The sequence below is a fragment of the Ixodes scapularis genome, unplaced genomic scaffold, assembly GCF_016920785.2.
Source record: "Ixodes scapularis isolate PalLabHiFi unplaced genomic scaffold, ASM1692078v2 PGA_scaffold2__306_contigs__length_199485367, whole genome shotgun sequence".
NCBI lineage: Eukaryota > Metazoa > Arthropoda > Arachnida > Ixodida > Ixodidae > Ixodes > Ixodes scapularis.
In genome coordinates, this window is record NW_024609857.1 from 123,930,799 (window position 1) to 123,954,677 (window position 23,879).

General features: G+C 44.8%; 1 protein-coding gene across 1 annotated transcript in view; it reads right to left on the reverse strand.

Moving 5' to 3' along the window:
* Positions 1-22,209, reverse strand: part of LOC115316844 (protein 5NUC) — a 113,844-nt gene extending 91,635 nt beyond the window's left edge. Inside the window, exon 1 of the mRNA XM_040206790.1 lies at positions 22,003-22,209. Coding sequence (XP_040062724.1) covers positions 22,003-22,209 — 207 coding nt within the window. The remainder of the gene's footprint in view (positions 1-22,002) is intronic.
* Between the last annotated feature and the right edge of the window lie 1,670 nt (positions 22,210-23,879).

Below are 23,879 nucleotides of genomic sequence, written 5' to 3' on the forward strand. Positions count from 1 at the left end.
AAGGGTATCGATAGTCCTCCCTAAGGGGAGGAACGGTCTTGTAACCTATGTTCCTTTAGAAAGGGAGAAACTTTCGTCCCTGAAGCAGGAAAGCAAATAGTTGTTCCGTCGCCTGCATCTCATCATGACAGCCCTGAATCGAGCAAATCGAGCTCAGTGAGGCTTAACGAGGACGCTACGTCTCTTGTACGGGACGAGAGGAGCAGCAAATAAAAGCGTAACACGAGCTTTCAGCAAGCTGTGTTTATTTTCGAAACCAGATTCCCCCCGCAGGTACAGAAACTTCCGTTTCGAAAGCAGTTACTCAGCCTTCTCGTCGTCAGCACTGCGATGTTAAACGGAGACAACCGATACCCAGTTACTTCGCGCACTTTACGTCTTACCTTTGCTGTTCCTCGCGTCACAATTCCTTCGTCAACCGCACATCATAGAGGAATGGAAAACGAATCCGCGAAACCAAAAGACGCTCTCAAAAGAACAAACTCGGAGCCGCTGTTTATCGCGTGGCGTGAAAGAAGGTTAAATCGCTTTCCACCAGATGGCAGACTTAAGCAGAGTAATTGCGAGTAGCTAGGCTAGGTTCCGCTAGGTACCGCCTAATTCATGTTCTACAAAAAATATTTTCTATCCCCAGGCCGCCATTACGCACCGGGATCTTCAGGAATCTCTACGACCTCTGCTATACACACGTGTAGACATATTACTCATACTACAAGCCTCAGGTGAACATACATTGAGCGCAAACACACACAAGGCACATACAAGCATCAATACAACGGACACTAGCCCGAACACTACACCCGAGCTCTGCATTTCGGTCTTTTATACTGGTCGTTTTGAACGTACGGAATTTCTCGGTGACTCCCTAAGCAATGAAAAATACTCCCAGCATGTTCATTTTTTTCAGCAACGTCATACCTCTGAGAGTATTTAAATGAATCAGGGGGAGAATCTCTTATTAAAAGGAAACGCTCGATCATGCCGTAATTATTTGAAAGCCAATAAATCAAGCCGCTCCATTGCGGTTCGAAGCCATGAGTTTGATTCCCCGTACGGCACGTCGTAGCCTGTATTTCTATTGTAGCGTTTGTTTTTTCTATTTGACTGCAATTGCCGTCTTGAATTAATCTCTGTAGAGCGGATATTCACTCAGCTGGAAGTGATGCTTCACGGGTAGAGAAATCGCTTTTCAATCAACCTGAATGCAGTCAAAAGTTCAACACACGCGTCATTTATAGCATCAGCACCTGCCACCTGGTCGTAGGGATAAGAAAAAAGAAAGCCCCAAGAAACAAGCAACCTTCTGCAGCAGTTATGTCGTTGACCTCTCGGCTCGGCTCTTCGGACGTAGGCGTCAAAACAATGTTTAAGCCGTACATAGCAACACACAACAATTCTTAGTCATAAAGTAAAAAAAAAACTAAAATAATATTTTTTTTTATTTCCTATGCAGGGTATTTGCGTCACTTCCGGTGGCTATGACAGTGTGAGACTAATACTTCCGGCTCTTTTATGTTTACATTGTGTTTGGGCTCGTGCACCACGAATCTTGATTCTCTAGCGAGCAATTACGTGAAGCTACGCCCTAGCAATTCCCCAGTGTCGTGCTTCTAATTTGCTGATCTGAACTGGTTCAACGAAAATGTCATAAGTGACGGTTTCCGGCGATCTTACTCCTGCGAAAATGTCATAAGGACGGTTTCCGGCGATCCCACTCCTGCGAAACGCAACTTTTTGAATTCAGCGATGATATTAATGAAAATCTGTACTCCCGCTTAGAAACGTACGCCATTTTTATTGATTTCAAAAAAGCTTTTGACAAAGTACCTCATCACCGTCTTATGTTAAAACTACGCTCGTTAAGAATAGGCCCGTTTGTAACGGTATAGATTGCCAGGCTTTTTTTTTCTAACCGAACTCAATGCATTAATTATGAAAGTAAAGATTCGTCACCCCAACAAGTAAAATCGGGCGTGCCTCAGGGACCCGTGCTTGGTTCATTGCTTTTCCTGATATATGTTAACGACCTGCCTACTCGTATTCAGTTCACGATAAGATATATGCCGACGACCGTGTTTTATACCCGAAAATAGAGGGCTTGGATGACTGTACGCTTTTGCAGAGTGATATGATGTTTCTTGAGACGTGGTGTGAAGGGTGGCGGTTGCAAATTAACGTTTCCAAAACAAAATATCTAAACTTCAGTAATAAACATACATCAACACAATTTAACTACACCCTTTTTAGTGTCCCCATTGAAACTTTTCATATATAGAAATGTCTCGGACTTCATTTCACGCCCAACCTTTCGTGGGAATCACATATTAACCACGTCACGGCAAAGGGGAGAGTCCATTAAATTTCGTTCCTCAATTGCCACTCTTTACAATGTGTAAAAAATTGCGGAAAGAGGAAAAGATTCCTAACTCTTGTTGACTTGTATGTGCATTGTTGTTTTTGCCCCCCCCCCCCCCCCTTATGTAACGCCCCCACCGAGCGCTATAAGGGTATATTAAATGAAATGAAAGGAATGAAGTTTCTCGATGCCAGGAACGCCGCTGACGCCGCCGAGACGCCGAGGGCCGCCGAGCTTATGTGACCGTAAGGCGGCGGCGACGGTGCCATGACCTTGGAGGTACGGCACGCACGATGGCTCCTCTGGCCGTCCCATCCAACTCGCTCCCCAGCAGTACGAGCGTAATTGCGCTAACTTCATCGCGGTCCGCGAGGTGATGATTTCCTCTAAGCGCCAGCGCCATCTCTGTCTGCCTGTTCTTTACATGTTCTTGTTCAATAAATGATTTATACGTATTGTATATCTTGCGGCTTTTTTTTTTCTTGTTTTCGGTAGATTTCTGAGTGTGGGCTGCAAGCAATGTTAGTTTGTTTTAAAACAATTATTATTACGTTGAGTCAGGTAATGTGCCTTGCGCACGTAGTGGGATAGCGATACGTAAAAACCGCAGGTGAGACCTGCTGAAACTGCCTTGCAAAAAGTTGATTTTGACAGTTTTCTAGTTGCAGTTGTTTTATACACGGAAAGATTCTTTGCAGTGACGTTTGTGACACTATTTCTCCTCAAGATGCCCGCGGGGCTCTTTCCCTATTTTGACCCGAAAGACAAACACGTTAGCTGGACCATTGTGGAGGCGCAGATGAAGCATGCACTCAGTTGTCAAAACGTGCATTCTTTTCTGAACTCGTGGACCCTAAAGGAGTTTAATGGGAGACTCATCCTGCAAACAAACATTTCGTTTTTAAGCGTGCGCCGTTAGTCCAAAACGAGGATGCCCGAAGTTTGTGAGTGCGTTTGTAAGCACGATGTTTGTTGATAACAGTGAGTTTCGACTCTTTTTATCTTCGATATGTTTGTGCTAGCATACTGTTAATAATTCCATTACCCTCCGATATGCAAATAATAGCTCTCTATAGTTGTGTCTATCGTTTTATTTTAAGGTTACACCATCCACGTTTTTCCAATGCAATTGCATATATTGGTTTAATGCTGTTGCGTACATCAGACTGAGGGAACGGACGTCGTGCGTTATCTATGAAAATGCAAGGTTTGTAATTGTAAATAAACCAGTGATATTCCTACTACACTAGAACAAGCGCAAAAAAAAAAAAAAAAAAAAGAAAACGAAGGAAGACTTACCAGGAAAGGTGCGCCCTCGCAACTAAACTTATTAAAAAAAAAAAACAGCCACTACGAGACGACGTCGGCACGAGCTTCTCGTTTCGTAAGAAATCGAACTAAGAGCGCAATAAGCCAAAATGATCGTCGCAAACGCAGTCAGTTCCTTGCGTTCTTAGTACAAACTCATATGCTTCCCTTAAAAGGGTCGTGAAACGTTTTTGGAAAATTCAGCGCAATGTGCTTATTTGGATTACCGGTCCTCTATACTACGTAACCAACGTGCATTCGTTTTATAAGTCAGGACTCATTTATTTTCGTAAAATGACAATTTCGGTTTCCCGGAGAGCTTCCCCAGGCAGCACGCCGCCACTGGGCCAGCGTCGGGGGAATATTGCGCATAATATTGGCCCAGTTTCATGTTTTGCACCACGGCCCAGAATTGGGCCAATATCGGTTAACGATCGTTCTCAAAAACGGCCAGAATCGGCAGTTCTGGGCAGAGATAGGCGAATATCATTTAACATGGCCATGGCCACGGCCATTCCGGTGTCAGCCGACTTGGGCCAAACGGCCAGGCCAACGTTACTATAGAATTAACCGATCAGTTGGGAAACTGCCATGGAGCCTGCTCTGAAAAAGTGGCACCGATCCGTACTTGAGAACCGAGCTAATAGCGATCGCAACACCGCCTTTTCTCCCGCACCCGCCACTCGAGAAACTGCACGTGACTTCTATGTTGGCTTTAATCGACCATGTTGGCTCCGAAACAGATACGATGGACGGGGCTACAAGGGTGCCACCCCCAGCTCCCAAGTGGACGCGCCGCGAATTACTGCCGAAGTTAGGATGCGCCTATAGGTCGGGACACGCTACCTGAAATCACCGCTGAGACATGGTTGTATAAAAACAATATTAACTGTGCCGCAAACCTTGTAAACTAAAGATTTTAGAAAACATCACGCGTCCCCCGGTTTGTAATAATCGCCAATAAAGGTTAGTAGAAAAGATTTTTTTTTCGTTTGTTTGTACGGAAAAACCCAGTTCCAGCCGCGGATTGCCCGGCGCGCCCTCGGCGCGGCCCGCGGCAACTGCGGCGGCCGCCGCGATTGGCCGGCGCGATGGACCGCGATTCATTATCGTTTTAGAAACGGTCAAGAATTCGTTATACCGGCCGATATGGCCGGTTCAGACCCGACAGATTACCGGAAAATGGCGCTGGATACTGTATATCAGCGTGGCGTTGGCCGACTTAAGTAATGTTCCGGCGACATCGGCCACATCATGGTAATACTTGCCCGAGTTTTACGATCCAGCGCCAATATCGGCAGTATCAGGATGATATTGGACCGATCTTTCCGATCCGACGCAATATTGGCACAATACTGTGCGCTGCCTGGGTCCCTCTCAGTTCTACGACTACGTCACATCAAGACAGCCAATCGGAAGGTTTTTCCTTTCTGACGTAACGCGAGCAAGTCAAAGGTGACCAGATACTTTCCTCAGATGCAAGATGTCCGATCAGTAGGACCTCCCCGAGCTTCAGCATCGCGTAAAAGAGCGCAGCAAACTTTTTGGCTTTGTGCCATGTGCGGACACTCCATTCCGATGAGTACGAGACCGGTCAGTATCCGACGTCGACACCGACAACGAAGACAGAACGAGCTCCCTGCAGCGAGGTGCGCGCGGTTCGACGAGACGCACCCGTTTCGTGTCCAGGTGAAGGCATCGCTGCACCTCGATACGCCGTGAGAAAGTGATCGAAACACACGAAACCCTGGCTCCTGCCGATGTCGTCGGGCCATTTCGGTCAATGGCTCGAAGCCAGGCCGTTCTTTGCTGTGGATCGTCCGCCAACTTATGAAACCGAATGCCGTTTGCTCTATCGTACTTTGTGCCGGACTGTCTCACAACGCCTGTGGCGTAAATCGCAGGGGGTCAGGAGGGTCCCGACCCGCTTGTGTTTAGACTGGGGGAACGCCCCTTGGAAGTGCCCCCCAACTTCTCACAGACGCAACGAAAAATATAGCATCCATTTGATTAGTTCCAACAGATCACTACAGCGGCGAAGTTATGAAGAATAAGCGATAATGCACGCGACTCAAAATGCATCGTCGCCTTCCTGTGTCTTTCAAAAGGGAGGCAACGTATCTACGGCCAGTTTGTGGCCTTGACAAGAGCCCCGCAATCTTTGGATGCCACTTCAGTTCTTACTGGGCGGCCTCACTTTTTTGTCGGCTTTTTCTACCCAATTTTCTGTCCTCGTCACATTTTGACTGTCTGGAACGCCCATAACCCCCCCCCCCCCCCCCCTTCTCTGTCTTGCTGTCGTCTTCTTGCTCTCCCACGTTTCTTTTCTGAATCTTCTTAGCCTACTCTTTCAGAGCCGCCGTGTTTCTGGAGCCTAAGATGAGTCGCAAACAACCTTCGTGGCGGCAGTTCTGCTGTCGCAGTACCTTGCCGTGCCACTCGATCCCCTTTATTATGGAGTCTGCCTGGAGTCAGCTAATACCATCTAGAAGACAAGGCCTGCGCATGACGTCGTAGTTAGTGGATCTCCGATCTACCCCAAGCTTTCAGTACGCTGAAGCCCTACGAGAGTCAGCACAAAGCGGCAGACACGTCAATCTTGGCGCCGCCACTTGCTAGCATCGCGCTCGTTGGGAAACGCTACACACTAAAAAAAGGGTATATTCTTACAGCCCTTGTTTCATATAATACACACCAAAACTTCAGTTCGACGCACAGCTCACTGACGTTGAACCGGCGGTACCAATTTTCACGAGCGGCTTGATGGCCGTGTGGTACAACCTATTGAAATAGCTGATGTATGTACGTCGTGTGACTGACTGCAAAAAAGGTAATAGGTGCTTTCTTGGCCCTACTGCAAAACCTCAGTGTTTTCTTTTTTGTAGCCTATGATACGTATTTTAGCTGTTTAATATGTTATATCACACAGTTATCAAGCCCCTCGTAAAAGTTGGGGCCGTCTGTTCGACGTCAGTGGCTGTAAGTCGAAGAGATGTTTTGAGGTGTACTATACACGAACTCATCTCTGTTACGTCACGGCGCGGTGGTGGCGCGTCGGTCGCACTTCCGGTCTGGGGCTGTGAACAGAAGTCCCCATGCCAGACGTGTATTCCTGCGTTGTTTTGAAAGGAACGAGACAAAAACCTGCCTTCTCGTCAAAACGCCGCAACTGGGGCCGTACCAAAAGTGTCGAGAAAGGTTTGAAGGTCAGTTTTCACGTGCTTGGTTCGTCCGAGAATATGGATATGTGCCGTGAAAAGGGAAAAGCAGACGCCGTCGGACAACGATTGCTTGGGTGGGAAGCACTCTGGGTTGAATTCACGGATAGCTGTGATCATCAGATTTATTTGTTTTGTTCCAACATGAACGCCAAAAAACCGTCAAGTTGTACGGACCACCTGCGGACTACGTTCAGTGTGTCTTCAAGTTCAAACGGCCACCTGATCGTTCGAACTGTCGTCTGCTCTTTCAGACGTGTCTGCTTGTCGTCTGCTCTCTCAGACGACGCCGGCCCGTAGACAGAATCTTGGCCCAGTACTTGCGATAAGAAGTAATGCACGCCTCAAAAGACCTAAATTTGAAGGTTGGTGAGCAGGCTCGATGTAAACAGTAGATACAAGGAGATGTTGATCATTGTTACCAGTGACCATCACCGACTTGCTAGGCCTGATTCGCATGGTCCGATTCTGCTTTAGATTTTCAGTATCGACGTCGACCATCTCAGCTTCGGTTCACGCTTTTGCAGCCCGAGCGACGTTGCGACTGAAAATAGCGAGCGAAATCTCATCATGCGAATCAGGTTTAGCGTATTCTGCGGCGTCCACGCGGAATGAATCGCCGCATGTCACATTATTGACGCGAAGTTTTGCGGTGTAACGTGCCTTGTTAATTTCGATGAGGCCGCTCAAGTAGTCAGACATTGCCAGGAAGACGTAGAATGAACGATTCGAACGCGAAAAAGGGCAGGGAAACTCACACAGACGCCGATAACATCGCATTTCAATGGGTTGTTTATGGGCGACGGCGAGCGTCTTGCCCACACCCCCATCGCGCATGCGCGGCGCCGGTGGCGTCCGCCAGAGGCGTTCCGGGCGCTCCGGTTTGTTTGTAAACATGAGTTGGTGTATATGAGTAAAAAAAGTCTAAAAACTGCACTTTTTTTTTTTTAGGATGTACTTGACACCTTGGCGGCAATGTTAACGCAGGCTTGGCGGCGCTGCCTAGATCCACTATACTCGGCGACAACTTTTCTTGGCAATGCAGTGGAAGGTACGTCCCGCGTCCCCTCTCCCTTTTTGAGTGTACGCAGGCTCCCCTCCGGGGAGGAGGGGAGCCTGCGTACACTCAAAAAGGGAGAGGGGACGCGGGACGTACCTTCCACTGCATTGCCAAGAAAAGTTGTCGCCGAGTATAGTGATGGCTTTTGGGGATAAAATCACAGCCTTTGTCTTACAGGTAAAATTCCGTGTTTTCGGAGTTAAAATTGTGTGTGTGTGTGTGTGTGTGTGTGTTTGTTTGTTTGTGTGTGTGTGCGTGCCTGTGTGTGTGTGTGTGTTCCTCGGAATTTATTTTCTGCTTTAAATTCGGGGTATATCCAAGTTCATTTTTGTTGGATTCACAATTCTTCAACATTCTGAGTTGAATTTTGCTTTGTTCTTATTTTTACATGCACATAAATAATGCATTGTCAAAAGCGTACATTAAACTCGTTAAAAAATTACTGCTACCGAATTTCTTTAGCGGCATCTTGCATTGGCGCCCTTGAGATTGACGGTACTAATTGTTCCACGACAAATATTGAAAACATTGTTATTTTAATTAACCTTGTGTTGATCTTGTCCAAGATAAACCTTGTGTTTATCTCGGACAATCGTCCAAGATACAAAAAAAAACTGAATTGAATTTATTTTAGGACTATACTAACTCTGCTATAACAAACTTTATTCGTTAAGTACAGCCTTTTTCTTCTTCTTTTTCTTTTTTTATTATTGTGATATCGAAATTTTGAGTTTTCGATTAAGTCGGACCTTGAAATTCGAAGTCCGACTTGCCAAGAAATTTACAGGGTAGTGTTCCTCAGTGTCTATCGAGTTTTCTCTGAAAACGTGGAACCCTACTTATATAGGCCATATTTCGCCGGTTCATTCAGACCTCACTGGTTATCGGGCGCAGCCTGGGCCCTCATCATAACGCTTTGTCCAACCTCGCGTCGTTTCATCACCTGCAGCGGGTACCCCCAGCCAACGTTTTTTTAGGGAGCAGTGTAGCGGCACCCCCTCCAAGAAAAAAGAGCCGCTTCTCCTAAACATGAATTCAATGCAGGCGCTTTGCATGGGTTCAAGCGGGATCGCACGCGTGAAGGCAAGTAGAATAAAACAGAACCTTTTCACCTGGGCTCGGAGTCGGTATCAACATTATTTTTGTCTATCGCGACAGAACATCCAACGCCCACGAAGTAGTGTATCGCATTTAAAGTTCCAGTCAACATTCTTATCGCATCCAAAACTAAATGCTTTTTTCTTTATTCGCGTGTTTGTCTTTTGCACTGCGTCTTTAAATAGTACAAAAGATTGAGAATGATATTATTACTTTCACAATAGTACCAGAAGAACAATTTATAATAGTGAATTAATGGGTTACTGAAATTTTGTAGATATACCAGTGCTCAAATTTGTTTGAAAGACCTTGCTTCACCAGAGTGATTACTTATGACTACATTTTTCTAATAGGAACTAAGACTGATTAAAATCCCTTTAATTATTGATGTATCTTTCAAATTTCTATTTGCCATTCGGGTGGATAATGTTTTCTCTTAACAAGCGGCATGGTGCTATAACAAAAGTATTATTTGCCAAACGCGACTTATACATCTCTATTTTTTTAATATTATTATTGAAGCATGCAACAAATCTGGAGCAAGCAATATCTCAAAGTCGGGAGCATCACTGAGTTCGAACGCGTTTATCAAAATTGTAAAGTTTGTGTGGAACTCTATAATTAAGCATAGCTAGCTGTTTTTAGAAGACAAAAACAATTGTTGGACAAATAAGAACACTAAGAACGTATTTCTTTCTCAGTGTTTTTTTTTTTTTTTTTTTCAGTTTCCATATTAGTCACTGAGCGTAAGAAACGCAGAGCGTTGTTTATTATGTCCACGCTTGTTGCTTCGTCGGTTGTTTTTTGGCCCGGAAAATTTTTTTCACGCTCCTGATTGCGAGCTCCCTCCGTAGATGGCAGCACTTTGGCTTTACAAGATGCTTTGGGGGAAAATAGGCGCACTATATTTTTTTAGATGTATGCTCCAAAATGTGCTAGCCGTACTTCTCAAAAAATGGGATGCAGTATCATAGCTACGACACAAATAATTTCGTTCCAAATATTTATCATCAATTTCGTGTTTTTTTCATATCAGAAAACGCTCAGTTCAAGGAAGTAAGTACTGCTAGGCACAAGTAAAACGCGAACGGCGGAACGCGTAGCTTTCGGTATACGCTGCGCACCTTGGAGGCCCTTGAACACTGATAAAACTCCGAGGGTCTGCTTTCTGCTGAGATGACTTTTAGCCTCGTTTGGCACAGCCCAAGTTTCGTCACAGCGCCGGCGGTACGCTGGTAGTTCCGTCGCAGAAATTATCGCTGACTCGGCAGGTTCCGCACGAGGAAAGAAAAATGCAAATCCCGGAAAAAAGCGTACCGGACAAACCCTCACCGTACCGGAACTGGCAGGAGAAATGCCTACCGGACAGACTGTTCTCAGATTAACCCCAGACCCCGGCAAAATCTTGCCGCTTTTACTCGTGAACCCCAGAAACTGACCTGAATAAAATTATTGAATTTTCACATACGATCAAACATTATGAGAACTGCCGCCAAAGACCATTCGATAAGCAAAAAAGTATGCATGATTTGAGCAAGGCTCAAGTCCAGTACTTGTAATAGAAAGTAAGCAAGCGATAATATGGACTCATATTGTGTACAAGCCAATACAAAGATTAACATTCAAATTTATGTTACTCAAGATCGTAAAATGTTGATGTATGACTAAACAAGCTCTTGAGAAAACGAAACTTTTTTTTATTAAAACATTTTTTGGTAATAAATAGTTATCGCATTTGCAGGCTAAGATTTATAGACGCTTCACACACGCGCCAGATTTCAGCCGCCATTGTTGACCTTGTCTTGTCCAACCGAGACACCGAGCCACTGAAACGGCCGATCACGAGCCTCATCAAAGGCCAAGGCTGAGGAGAAAAACAGAAAATAATCTAAGGAGGCGATAACCCTGTCCTGCTGTGGCAATGATGAAATGAAGCGAACGGAATAAGAAGAAACAAAAACTGAAGGTCGGCTATGGCGGCGCCCATGCACAGATGCTGCAAAGCGTCTACAGTGTTCGCTTTTCTACAGCCCCGAAACCTTTGATATCGACTCTAGCATCAAACCCAGTCATTTCTAGTGACTTTAACTATGTCCCTTAACCATGTTATATAGTACCCACATAAAATAAGAACACTACTACAAACCATGACACAACCTGTAAACGTTTGACCTTGTTTCAGTCATTCTCGTTTAAAGATTATAGTTTTCGTATAGCTGATGATGTATCCCCTTTCTCCATGCCTAGAGCTCAAACCAACCTTTTTTACGTCGGTACAGCTTTTGTTTTAGTTATCAAAAACAAAAAGGTGAGCTGTCCGGGTCAACTGCAAGACCAGTTTGATTTTAGCAGTGCGTTTTTGACCGGTTACCGCAAATTGCAAAAACGGCTGTCTGTCGCCTTTCTATTTTGGTGTTTCGCCTTCTTCGCGTGGCTCTTGAGAGACTAGCGATCATGCGCGCGACGAACGTAACAACGCACTACCGGAGCAGCGCCGAAGGTTGTGCTGAGCCGGGCATGGGTCGAAGTCATTGCAGTAGGACCAAGCCTTCCCGGGCTAGGGTTGAATTTTCAACGTCACGTAAATCGGCAAACGCGGGTTACGGGTTAGACACGAGTGCCTTGTCAGTGTTCGGCTAAGACTCATGTCATCACTGTTTAAACAAGAGTCTCCGATGAAAGATGACGCAGCGCTCCTGTTTAATTCGTGCCTAGCATTTCCCTCTTTAGGAAAGGTTCGAAATTCAGTCCTACGGCCTTGGTTTTTATGAAGTGTTAGTAGAACGCATACACTCCCAGCTCCGCACTCTCTACTGGGCATTTTTATTAGTTCCAAGTTCCCAGAAACCTCCAAGTGGCATAGCATGTATCGAACACCACACATTCGCCATTCTTGTTTCATTCGTGGCCGGTAGTATTTTTCCAGTTACTTAAACTTGTGTATCCCAGGCAATGGAATTCTGAGATCCATAAAAAATACAGCAAGCATAAAGTCCTCTCTAATTGCATTAATTGCAAGGTAAAGTGCACTAACATCGATATTGGGTTCTTCAAATAATTGGTATTTTAAATTAAATATAAAAGGCCATATTATATTGACACTAAAGTAAGCCGACAATAACAAAAAGAAAGTTAGTGCTAACACAAGTAGAAAGGTAGACGCGTTTTATATATGCAAAAGTTGAGCCTTGGGCGAGTTGGTACATACTTCGGAATTAAAAACAGCGCGAAAAGACGAGGACCATACGAAGAAGTGACACGGACGTAGCGCTGCTACCGTGTCACTTCTTTGTATGGTCCTCGTCTTTTCGCGCTGTTTTTAATTCCGAATTATATATGCACCTAAAATATTGGTATGTTCTACAGTGGATTAAAGTTTTTTTCTTCCGTGAATTTGACGGTTACGGTTGTTTGCCATTACTTTCTTAGAACAGTTTTGTAAAAGATCGGAATATTAACGATTTCAGCCTAATGAAGAGAACTACATAGACGTGGGTGTTCCGAAATGTCGTGAGTCACGTAAACGCGCCCCTCCCCCCCCCCCCCCCCCCCACACACACACACACACAAATCTTCCTGCTCTGTAAAGTTACTTACGTAGTTGAACGCGGTCGACCATTACTATTCACACCATATTAAAAAAAAGAAAATTCTTTTTCATTTTCAGTTTCCAATGATTTTGCTTTTTATTCAGAACGTTCTCGCGTTTAGTATTCGACTTAACCACACATTCGCTTAACTAGAGACGCTAAAAAAATATTGACCACGACATTCAACAGATATTCCACCTACACGAACTCAACACCCAACCCCCCTCCCCCCCCTTTCCGCCCAAAGCGCTCCACGTTCTCGCCACAAGAATCAACTCCCCCTTCACCATGGGCGAGCTAGTATCGACACTTCATAGCCTAGAAAAACAGCACCCCCGCCACGGACGAGGCAGGTGTCGGGATGCTTCAAAACTTACCGGACGCCCAACTAGACACGGTCCTTAACCAAATTAGCAAGGCATCCCTAAAAAAATATCCACCAGGCAGGGTATACCGTTTGTTTTTTTACGTTCACATCAGAGCGGAAATTCAGAAGCGGGTTAGGGTGTGCTGTCGATTTTCAAGGTCCGCATCCCCCGAAGGGGTAATGAAAACGAAGTGTATTTTCGGAATCTTTTAATGCGTTAGCATTGGTACCTACATCACAGGGAAATCTGACGCAGTCCGTCCATAGAGTAATCTACACAAGGTAAAGAGCGGACACTGCCGTAGGCCCCAGCGTCCCGTATAACAACTAGCGCGCCAAACGGTCGATGAGAAAAGCTTACTCTTGATTCCGGTTCCGGTGGTTTCAGTTTCGGTTTCGTTTCCGGCGCTTTTTTTGCCGAGCTTGCTGTCGCGCGGCTTCTCTTACTTGATGGCACAAAGGCTTCTTATTAGAGGCTTCACGCCACGAAAGAGCAAAAATTATTGTCTTTACTGCTGTGAAATATTAAGATAGCTATTCTTGTCATACTGCTTCCGTTTGTTTACGTGTTTACAAAGTATTTTCAGGCAACAACAAAAAGTGCTTCAGATTTATTTATTTTGAGGTCAATCATAAACAGACTTGAACAATTCAGAAGCGCGAAGTATTCTTCATGAGGGCACACACATTCATATCAAGAAAAAACGTTACAAGAGTCCCACATTTACCAACACTCCAAACCTGAACTTTCCAGCGATGGGAAACTGTTTGATTGAATTAATCATTGGTTGTCACAATGCTGAGCAGTTTCAGTAATGTGGACATGTGGACATAGCTATCATTAACAAGTACTGTAAGCGACTTTATTGTTGCGAGCTCGACATTTAGCGATGTGCCAGTTTCGGGAATATTTCGCGGGCACAAACTTTCACCACCGTGAGTGACATTGCATGTATTCATGTCCATAGGGCAACTTATTCACGTTACCAATTTCTTGTGAACTTGATCAAATCGCGATATTTGCGAAAATTACGTCCACGCAAAGATTAGGTCGTTTACGCTATTAGGGCACAGCCTAGACTGCACAGATTTCAAAGAAGCAGATTCAATGTCAATATACAGTACACTATTTGGAGTAGCCTAACACTTCTCGTAGGCTAACAAAAAGGACCTAATTCAAACCCAGGGAATATTCAACATTCCCATCCATATTCAACGCAATGAGTGTACAGCAGAAAATATAGCAATGCTAGTACAGGGCCTGTGGGAATTACAGCAAGAACAGGCAGCTAAGGTCAAACCACCTAACAGTGAAAGATATACAAAAAATCTGTTACCAAGGTAATCACACAACATTTTGTCAATATACAAGGCACATTGATTAAAACATTAACATATCGGACATGTTCGGCATATACTCCACGCACACACCCATCAAAGATCACTTTGCTACGAAACGTCCTCATCCCGTATATAAAAAAAACTATGTCCTGCATTATAAATTTGCAAAAAAGCCAGAAATATAATCGGCATGCAAACCGCACAACCCAATTAGAAATCATTCTTTCATAGGTGCCTGAAACACCATACCATACTAAGCTTTGAACTTGTCGAGTTGAGCGCCAGCAACAGAAGAATGAAACCGAACTTTTTCCAAGTTTTGATTAATAAAGCGCACATGCCAGCACAACCGCACCCTGCAAAACATCTTCAAAAACCTCCGCTGACACTCCTCGGAGCATACGTGCAAAAAGCCAATACCGACAGATGGTGATACAAAACATCACAGACATTGCGCAGGTGTACTACGCTTTCTATAACACACATGAAGAGAGATTCCAGGCTCTGAATGTAAGTGAAAGCAGCCTCCGAAGGCACAGTTAATTGCCGAACATCTTTCCTGGATAATGAAAGGCTTTAAGCATTGTAAAATACTGGTGGGGCCAGTTCAAGTTGTCAGACCCTTCCCTCAGTGACCCAGAACAGAGACAACCCTGTGAACTTTTTTCCAGGAAAAGCTTGATTAGAAATCCTGCAACATAATAGGTGGCAGAGTCGTCTATTATGTTAGAGTCTTTACCTGATAGAAGTTCCGAAATATCGTCCAATGGAGGGAAGTCGTCCACGGGGGCACATTCCACGGCATCAGCGATTGAGGTTATCTCTAGTGAAAATGGGGACACCTCCTGAAGGAGGTTAGTGTTGTAACATTTCCCTTTTCCGAGAGTTTTAGGAGCTTCCTAATCCCAATGTGCTTCAGTCCACAGGTAAACTGATACACATTAGGATTGGTGTTGTAGCCGTGTTGTTGCCTCATCTGCCAGAAACTATTTTTGAGGGCATCTTGCTGCAGTCGCCGTGTGAAAAGAAAGCTGAAGTTATATTTCTCAGAAATATTCTTCCAGAGCATGAGGACGGCCCTGATAGTAACCTGCCACCCAGTGACTGTTTGTGGCTGCCATCTACCCTCAAACTTCCAGGCTGTTACCCATGGAAGTTGGTTGCAAAGGAAATCAACGATTTCAGTGTCGCCGTTTCTAATCACATAGCGTAACTTTTGTTCAGATCTTTTTGGTCTCGAGCTGTTAAGACAGTCAAAAAGTTTGTCCATGCGGTCACAAAAGTATGCCGTGGACATGGCCGCCTCAGGGAGCTGTCTGGCATAAACAAGAGCTAAAAGTGCAACGCATACTGATGAACTGAGTCGCACGTTTCACCTTCATGTTACTGAAAGGTTTCTGGTGAATATGCCAGTCTGTTAGTTTCGGGGCTAATCATAGTCGCATCTCGTGCGTGGAGTGGTAAAGTTGCACAATGTAGTTCCAGTCTACAGTTTCACTCCCGATGTGAAGCGTGTGGGCTTGCAGGTTGTTACGGGTGGTCTTTATCAGGTTCGGGACATCAAAAATAAAATAGACACTTTCATTTCTTACTTTGAAGAATGGCTGCTCAACAGACACTCCAAGTTGATGCGCCAAACTTACGTTGGAGGCACCCTGGTCACAGACCACTGCTTTGATACTAATGCCAATGTCCTTCAGCTGCTGAATCAATGACATAAGCAGGTTACGAGTTACAGAGGATGGTGTTGACGTATGTCCAATAGTATATGCTACAGGTTGCAGCCACCTCCTAGAAACTCCAGAGAGGAGGAAAACTTGGGCTCTGTCAGCAATACTGGAAGTTCGCTCAACACCATCATCTGCAAATCCGAGGACAACATCCTGCGCCACATCGTATGACAAGTTCTTTTTCAATATCATCTCGTCAAACACTAAGGTACAAATGCGGTCGCGTTCATTCCATGACTTTGTTTTTGACGAATTCGATGACATGAAGTCTGGAATGATACCTGGCGTCATTTTGACATTGGCGAGCCACCTTCGTAGTGAACTCCGAGATGGTAGCGTGAACACTGAAGACATAAATCGGTATGCCCGCGGTCCATGAAAATTCAGATGGAGAGCAAATTCCTTCAGCCACAGTGGAAATCGCTTCCCCTTGGCCTTCGACCTATTCTTTACATGCGATGATATGAGGTGAAATACCTCTTCAGAAACATGAGGCCGAATTATTTCCAGAGCTTGAGAAGCTGTCTGAGGCGTCTTCAGCTGCTGTTTCCGCAGTCTGGCTATCGTCTTTCTGTAGCTGGAAATTCTCGCCTGGAGTCGCTTGATAACGTCCTCGGGCCTTTTCGTGAGCTTGCGGCAAACAGGTGCAGGATGGTTTGGACCAGCTATAAAAATGGCAACAAGTCAGTGAGATTGAAAACAGTTGCAATAAGTGCAATACAATTTAACCAGTACACGCACCACTAACCAGTTCCTGCTCCAGAGTAGTGCAAAAGTAGCTCAACTAAGAAATCATGGTTTTTGCGCATGAGGACGAACACAAGGGAGTACAAGAAGCACAAGCGCGCTTGTGCTTGTTGTCCTCCCTTGTGTTTGTCCGTTCGCACAAAAACATGATTTCTAACGTTCACCAACTCGCCCAGCAACAGGTCATTTTATAGCTAATTAACAGCAGGTGCACATTCACATTTCTTTAGGAAAAGACAGTATCAGTAGAGAGCAATATTCACCCCACCATGAAGCAGCGCTTTTATAACTCAAATTTAGAGCCACAGTAAAAAAACACGAAAATTCACCCCACCATGAAGCAGCACCTTTATAACCCCACTTTAGAGCCACATTAAAAACGATACATTCAAGCTATGTATGAGACAAATCAAGGGCTGCTTCTTTTCCTTAACAATTTTGTCTTATAAGATTATTTTTGTCAGTTTTTATCTTCAAAGAAAAAGTGGTAATTCAGTACTAAAATTAGTATAACTGACCTGAGATCGCTTAGCCCAAATCCCCACATTACAGTTAAGGCATCCAGTCAACTTTAGCGCCTGATTTAAAAGCGCAATCTAGTAATTAATTATATTGTGAAGAAAAATAAATTATTGGGATTTTTTTATATGCTCAAGTATGCATATGGTTCCAAGGAACTATTGACAAGAAGGAGCTCACGCCAACTTACCTTGCGTCACGTGGGATTCGGAAAAACTTTGTGCCGGGTTTCTTGTGCGTTTTACCGTTGTTTTTGCACCATGCGACACAGCAGTGGCTACTGTAGTAGCAACTGGAGGGAATCTGCGAAAGAAAAAAATGTAAGATATAAACACAAATATTCGTAGCTCTTAGACGATAGCGCAGCCCATGTAACAATAATAGAGAGTTTTAGTAGATCGTTCCGATACCTCCGATAGCCCCGATAACGATACTATGCATGCACAAGGGAGGCGGTGGCAGAGTATCGGGTATCGTTATCGGAGTCATCGGAACGATCTACTAAAACTCTCTAATAACACACACGGGGAAAGCCGGCTGCTGTCTGAGGTTTATTTCGCAGCGTCTGTTGGACCTCTCAGCATGCAAATAACGGGTAAAACAAACAGACACGATACAGTTCGCTTTTTTCTCTGCCCTTGTCTGCGCACGCTGTGTTTTGCTCGCGACTAAGCAATAACAAAGAAATGAGAAAACGTCTTACCTTCTGAAGAAACCTGTTAGGCGCAGACAATATCCACGTTGTGCTCACATTCTGTTCGCTGTGCTCACATGTGCTCAATACAAAATGCGTTGACAGGTGTCAGGCACCATGCGGTCACGCCGTCCACGCACGCACGCGTCCGTCCGTCCGTCCCGCTCCAGCCACTCCAGCCGCGCAGCCGCTTTCTCAGAGCAACTGCAGGAACCGGAACTTGCCCGTACATCACGTGATCCTCTTAACGTAGTAAACAAAAACTATTTTACCCTTTATGATACTTGCAACAATTTTAAATATAATAAAATCAAAACTTGAGTATTTATTTATCACAAACCTCACGAAATATTTTCATTCTTTGGCACACTGGCACCACTTAGCGGTCGGTGAGAAAACTAAATGCTCGGCCGCGAAACGGCTCGAGTGGCCACTCTTTCCCTTGTGTAGATTACTCTATGGTCCGTCTGCGGAAAAAACGGTAGAAAGGAAAGCGCGCCGCGTAGAAAGGAGGAGAGTGCTGAAGGGACAAAGGCTAGAGGAAGGCGACGTCACGCAGCAGAAGATAATGCGCGCGCGGCACGACGAGGCGAGAGGGACGCGAAGTCACGGGGCTTCCGCCCAGTGACGTCAGACTCACCCCAGCAGGCGCTGGGGCGAGTTTGCAGGTGTGCGGAGCCCGTATACCTTGATCTGTGCTACAAAATGAAGTGTGGACCAAGTTTTAACCTTAGTCCAAGTAGGCGACAAAAGAAGACGGTTTGTGAACGACGGGGTCGTACTGCCGAAACCGCTGAACGGCGGAAGCAGCGTCGGGCAGCGGATGCCACTGCTAAGCGTGCCAGGCGGGAGAACGAGACCGAGGAGCGGAAAAAGCGCTTAGCTCGGCTTGCCGATACGTGGCGCAAAAAGAGGCAAGTCGACGCGCTCCTGCGTGCAACAGAAGCCGGAAGAAATTAAATGAAGATCCACGTTTATTCAGCGGCTCGAATAATACACCTTATTTTGTTATCTATGGTTTAACCTTCAGCATTTCTTCGTTTTTTTTTTTTTTACAGACCTTTTCGTATAGTCATCGTCATCTTGAATTGTGGCATTTTCTGTATTGAGGAAAACATGGTTTGTCCTTTCCGCGGTTCACTAATTTATCTCGAATGTCAGTCCTTTATGTTTCGCCTCTTGTGTGCTATATTACTCAATCCAGGTTGTATCATGCCGCTTTTTTTGCTTTCGTCGCTCATACCGGATATGTGAACTATAGGCTCCTTGCACTGACGTCACATCGCACACATCTGAACACCAAGTAAAAGGAGGAGAGGGAAGCTGCTTTTGTAAGAATTTTGAGTGACAGGTTAATCCCCTATAATCTTCTGGGAGGAGAATAGCGACGCCTCTGCTAATCCGGGAGGTACAAAGGAGGGTCCTGATAAGAGGGGAGCTCCTTCTTCCCCTCTTCTCTGGAGGGCAACGGAAATGACGTCCTGTGCAAGCCACGTATAGGCTCCTTGCACTGACGTCACATCGCACACTTTTGAACACCAAGTAAGAGGAGGAGAGGGAAGCTACTTTTGTAAGAATTTTTAGTGACAGGTTAATCTTCTATAATCTTCTGGGGGGAGAATAGCGACGCCTGTACAAATCCGGGAGGTACAAAGGAGGGTCCTGATAAGAGGGGAGCTCCTTCTTCCCCTCTTCTTTGGAGGGCGACGGAAATGACGTCCTGTGCAAGGAGCCTATAGACCTTTTCCACAAGGGCGCCGCCATCTTGAATTGACGTCACTTCCAGTATGGGCGAAAACGTAACTTTGCCGTTGCCACGCCAATGGAAGACATTTAGGATATAAGCCTAACCGTCACACATTCTCGTTTTGGCTCGCCTCTATTTTTTTACTAGTTACAGGTTGAAACGTTTTACTTTTTTTTCGTCGCCCATACTGGAAGTGACGACAATTCAAGATGGCGGCGCCCTTGTGGAAAAGGTCTATACGTGGCTAAGGGCGAGTCCATATTGAAAAACAGCGCGAAGAACAGACGGACTAGCCCAACTTTCCATTCGAGTAAGGGAGCGTGTAAACAGAAAAGGTGTACACTTCAACGAGTCCGATTGCTCTCCGAATCAAACAGGAGTGCAAGCTCCTGAGCCATCGTCATCATGGGCACCAAGGGGGAAATGATCGTGCCCGTACTCTATCGGTTGCATTCTTCTGAAATCGAACTTCATGATACGTTTTTATACCTTTCAAGTGTTGCGATTTGGGCATTCGATGTGGAATATAATTCCGGCTTTTCCCTTTCTCGTGTGTGCCTTTTTAGAAGAAAACGAAATTTAATAAAAATATCACCTAACAATTGAAAGCCTGTATTATCGAATTCGTAGTTTTAAGCCGTTTCGCAATAAGTTCGAGCGCAGTCGACACTGCGATTTGATGGAGTCAATAGGCGCTTTAAGTTCGCTCTCCTTTACTCGTACTCTGACGCTCTGAGTTTCACACTTCGAGCGCAGCAACTCAACAGGGTCTATTCTACAGAAGCACGACAGACCGAAACTATCGTCGAGCCGTATGAGCCACTTCTGACCGCACGGTTATGACGAACCCGGCATCTCGTGAATACTGGAGGCAGAAGCCGAAATTATTTCGAAAGTAAATTAATTAAGGCCCCTGTAACACGGCAGAGTTTAAATTAAACAAAAACAAAAGCTGTGACGTTACGACGTTTCTAGTAATGATTTATTATCCGGGAAAGGTTTGAAGACTCGCTTCAAGCACATATGCGGTAAGTTACCTTGACCGATCCATTTATTGACCATGCATCCTGTTCATGTGTAAATAAAATACAACATTCTTGAACTCACTGTCGACTCAGGAAACTGTCAAAATTGTCAGATGTCCCGCGGTTTCGTCTTGTAGCGCGAGACGGAACCCTTTGGTGTGCATATAGCGGCAGAGCGCCGTTCAGTAGATAGCACGTCAATTCGTTTTCAGGCGAATCGCATGAACAGACGTTTTCCTTCACGCTAACTGATGTTTCGGCTTTCCAATCGAAGTATCTTTATTCGCTGGGCTAAGCATTCTAAAAAGGGCAGAGGTCCGACTGTGTTCATATCAACGTTTCTGTCGCTATGCTATCGACACGCTACCTTGGGATATAATAATTTATTTTTAGGGGAGATGTACGAACAAATACCTTTTCCAGAACGCGAATTGCTACCTTGGGTCTCAAATAAAGTGGTTTTTACCTGCCGGATTAAGCATCATTCAACAGAAAATGGGCTGCGGTCCGACAGCGCCCTTCGTCTCAACAGCGTGTCTGCCGGCTCAGCGATCTTTCTCGTAGACGTGACATAGCGGGAGCGCGAAGAAGTCCCTAGGGTCCCCAAACTCGTCCAGCACAAAGTTAGAGCCGAAAGTTCGCGGAGCGCACGGATTGGACGCCGGCGACAAAAGCGCAAAGTCATCGTCGTGATAGTTCAACATGAGTGCTCCATGAACTTTGGCCCCAACTTTGTATTCGACGAGTTTAGAGCACTAGCGCTCCGAGAAAAAGTCGGTACACGAAGAGCGCCTTCAAGTGTCAGTTTCCGGAGCGCAAAACTCTCGTGCTTCGAAGCACGGACTTAACGCGCCGAATCCAACAGTGCCGTAAGCGCATCGTCACGGCGCCCCTCGTCTTTATGCCAATTATGCAGAGTAAATGCGCCGTACTCCTGCGCTTCTTCTAGGAATGGCAGGCTTAGCTTATTTTAGCTAGCGCTCATGTCGACACGCGCTGTGACGTTGCGCATTTCGCGCTTCTTGATTTATTCCATCGGATCGAAGTGTCAGCTGCACTCGTACTTAGTGCGAAACGGCGGGAGTATACAAACAAAGCCGCGTAGTTTATGAATAAATCATTAGTTTATAACTGATGTAAAGGCATGACACCTCACTTTTTCTTCTCAGAAATGTTTCTAATAACTATGATAAAAACCGTACCTTTGTAAGGATTCTGGCCACCCCGCCGAAGCATGAATTATTCCCTGCCTTTTCTTCGGTGCAGTTTCCGCCTCTCTTGTCGCTTTGAAGAAAATGAGAATGGATATCATTAGTGTGCAGAATTGTAATATTGAAACTCTCAGGAGGCTTTTTCGACGGTGCTGCATATGGTAGAGAAAGAAAAGCAGCGATGAATAAAAGCTTCATGGCTCTAGTTGCCTAGCTGCAGACTGGAGAAAACATCCTTAAATAAATTTTATTTCCGCAAATCACTTTTTTTTTTAACTGTCTCCGGCCTCCAAACGCATGGCCAAAAATGTGCAATACATACGTCATTCAAAGGACCTGAAGGGGCGGATATAGAAGAGAGAAGCAGAGACCAAACAAACTCCTTCCGTCTGGAGTCCTGCCGTTTGAACTTTGGTTTCGCCGGAAATTAAACACGAGAAAATGTCAAGGTTCGCGTGTACAGTTACGAACCTGAAAAGTCAATAGAAATGATTGCTTTGAAAGCATTTTCTATAGAACGTGTTCACAGTACGTCGAAGTTTTGGTGATTGTTCGCGCCACACACTCAGAACAGGCTCCTATTTAACACTGTCAAGAACAAATATTGCTGCTAGGGAGAATTACAAAAAAGGTCCATTGGTTGATTCCAGGGTTTGGCGGAGATACTCTAGAATGTATTTGGAAATACAAATACTATAGGATACATGACGCAGACAGATAAGATACTGATACTAAAACACATCAGTGCAAATGTACCGCTATACGTATCACAAATACATTTGAAGATAGAAAAGTATTTCAAATACAGGACTACATTTTGCCGGGACAGTAATAATCTTATACATTTAAAAAAATAGCTTTGTGCGATGGGAATACTTGTAATACCAGCAAAAAGTTATTAATTCTAGAACAAATGAAAGATTTTTTGCTACATATTTTATTGTTTTCACATAAAAGCAATAGAAAAGTAAACATACGACTTTGCTGCTAAACGACTACATTTGATGAAAAGTAGCTTTTTGAATAGCTCGTCGTTCCGCCACTGCCAATTTGGGCTACTTGTGGTGTTAGCAAAAGCGATTAAGCGTTCCAAGAGTGTTAACGAACACGGGTATGAAGACCTCGCTCGGACATAATAATAGGTAGGCTCCGTTGACTGGGTTTTGTACTCCTAAGGCAAAACAATAGTGCTCAAATGAAAACAAAAACTCAGACAAAACGTGAGGTAAAGATTGAAGTTGAACTTCAACATTCTCGACTCCGAAATTATTTTCGCGTAGAGTTGCCATTTTGCTTTTAACAGAAAGCTGTGGGAACGAGACGAGTCTTCAGTATGTTGGTAATAGTTTTCATCCACAATGAGGTGCAGCCCTTCTTTAGATATATTACAGGCCTTTGAAGCAATACGTGTAACACGAAGGTCTAAATTCGTTTCATATCTAAGCAAATATCCCTGAAAGGTCAGCATCCTTTTTATCCTATTTTGGTATCTTTTCTGCAGTCATTTCAAGACGTCGCCTTGAAATAAAATGATATTAGTTTATCTGAAGATCTGAAGGAATAAACTTTACACTCGCCCTAGTAATTGGGGCTGAGAGTGCAATCTACAGCTATAAAACTCGTACCCACAGTGCCTTCAGAGTTTTGATTCTACAAAAATAGTTGCGCAACTCAAGTATTGCGAAGACATATGATATGTTTGGAAAATAGGGAAGGGGATCGTCACCATGGTGTTCGAAAGAAACCTTGGTGTACTTGATAACAAAGTCTCAAGGCCCCATTTACTCTACCTTCTACCTCTCTGAAGCACAAAAGAAGAAAGGAAACAGTATTTTGAGCTTTCGCTTGTGGGGCCACTGATTTCTCGA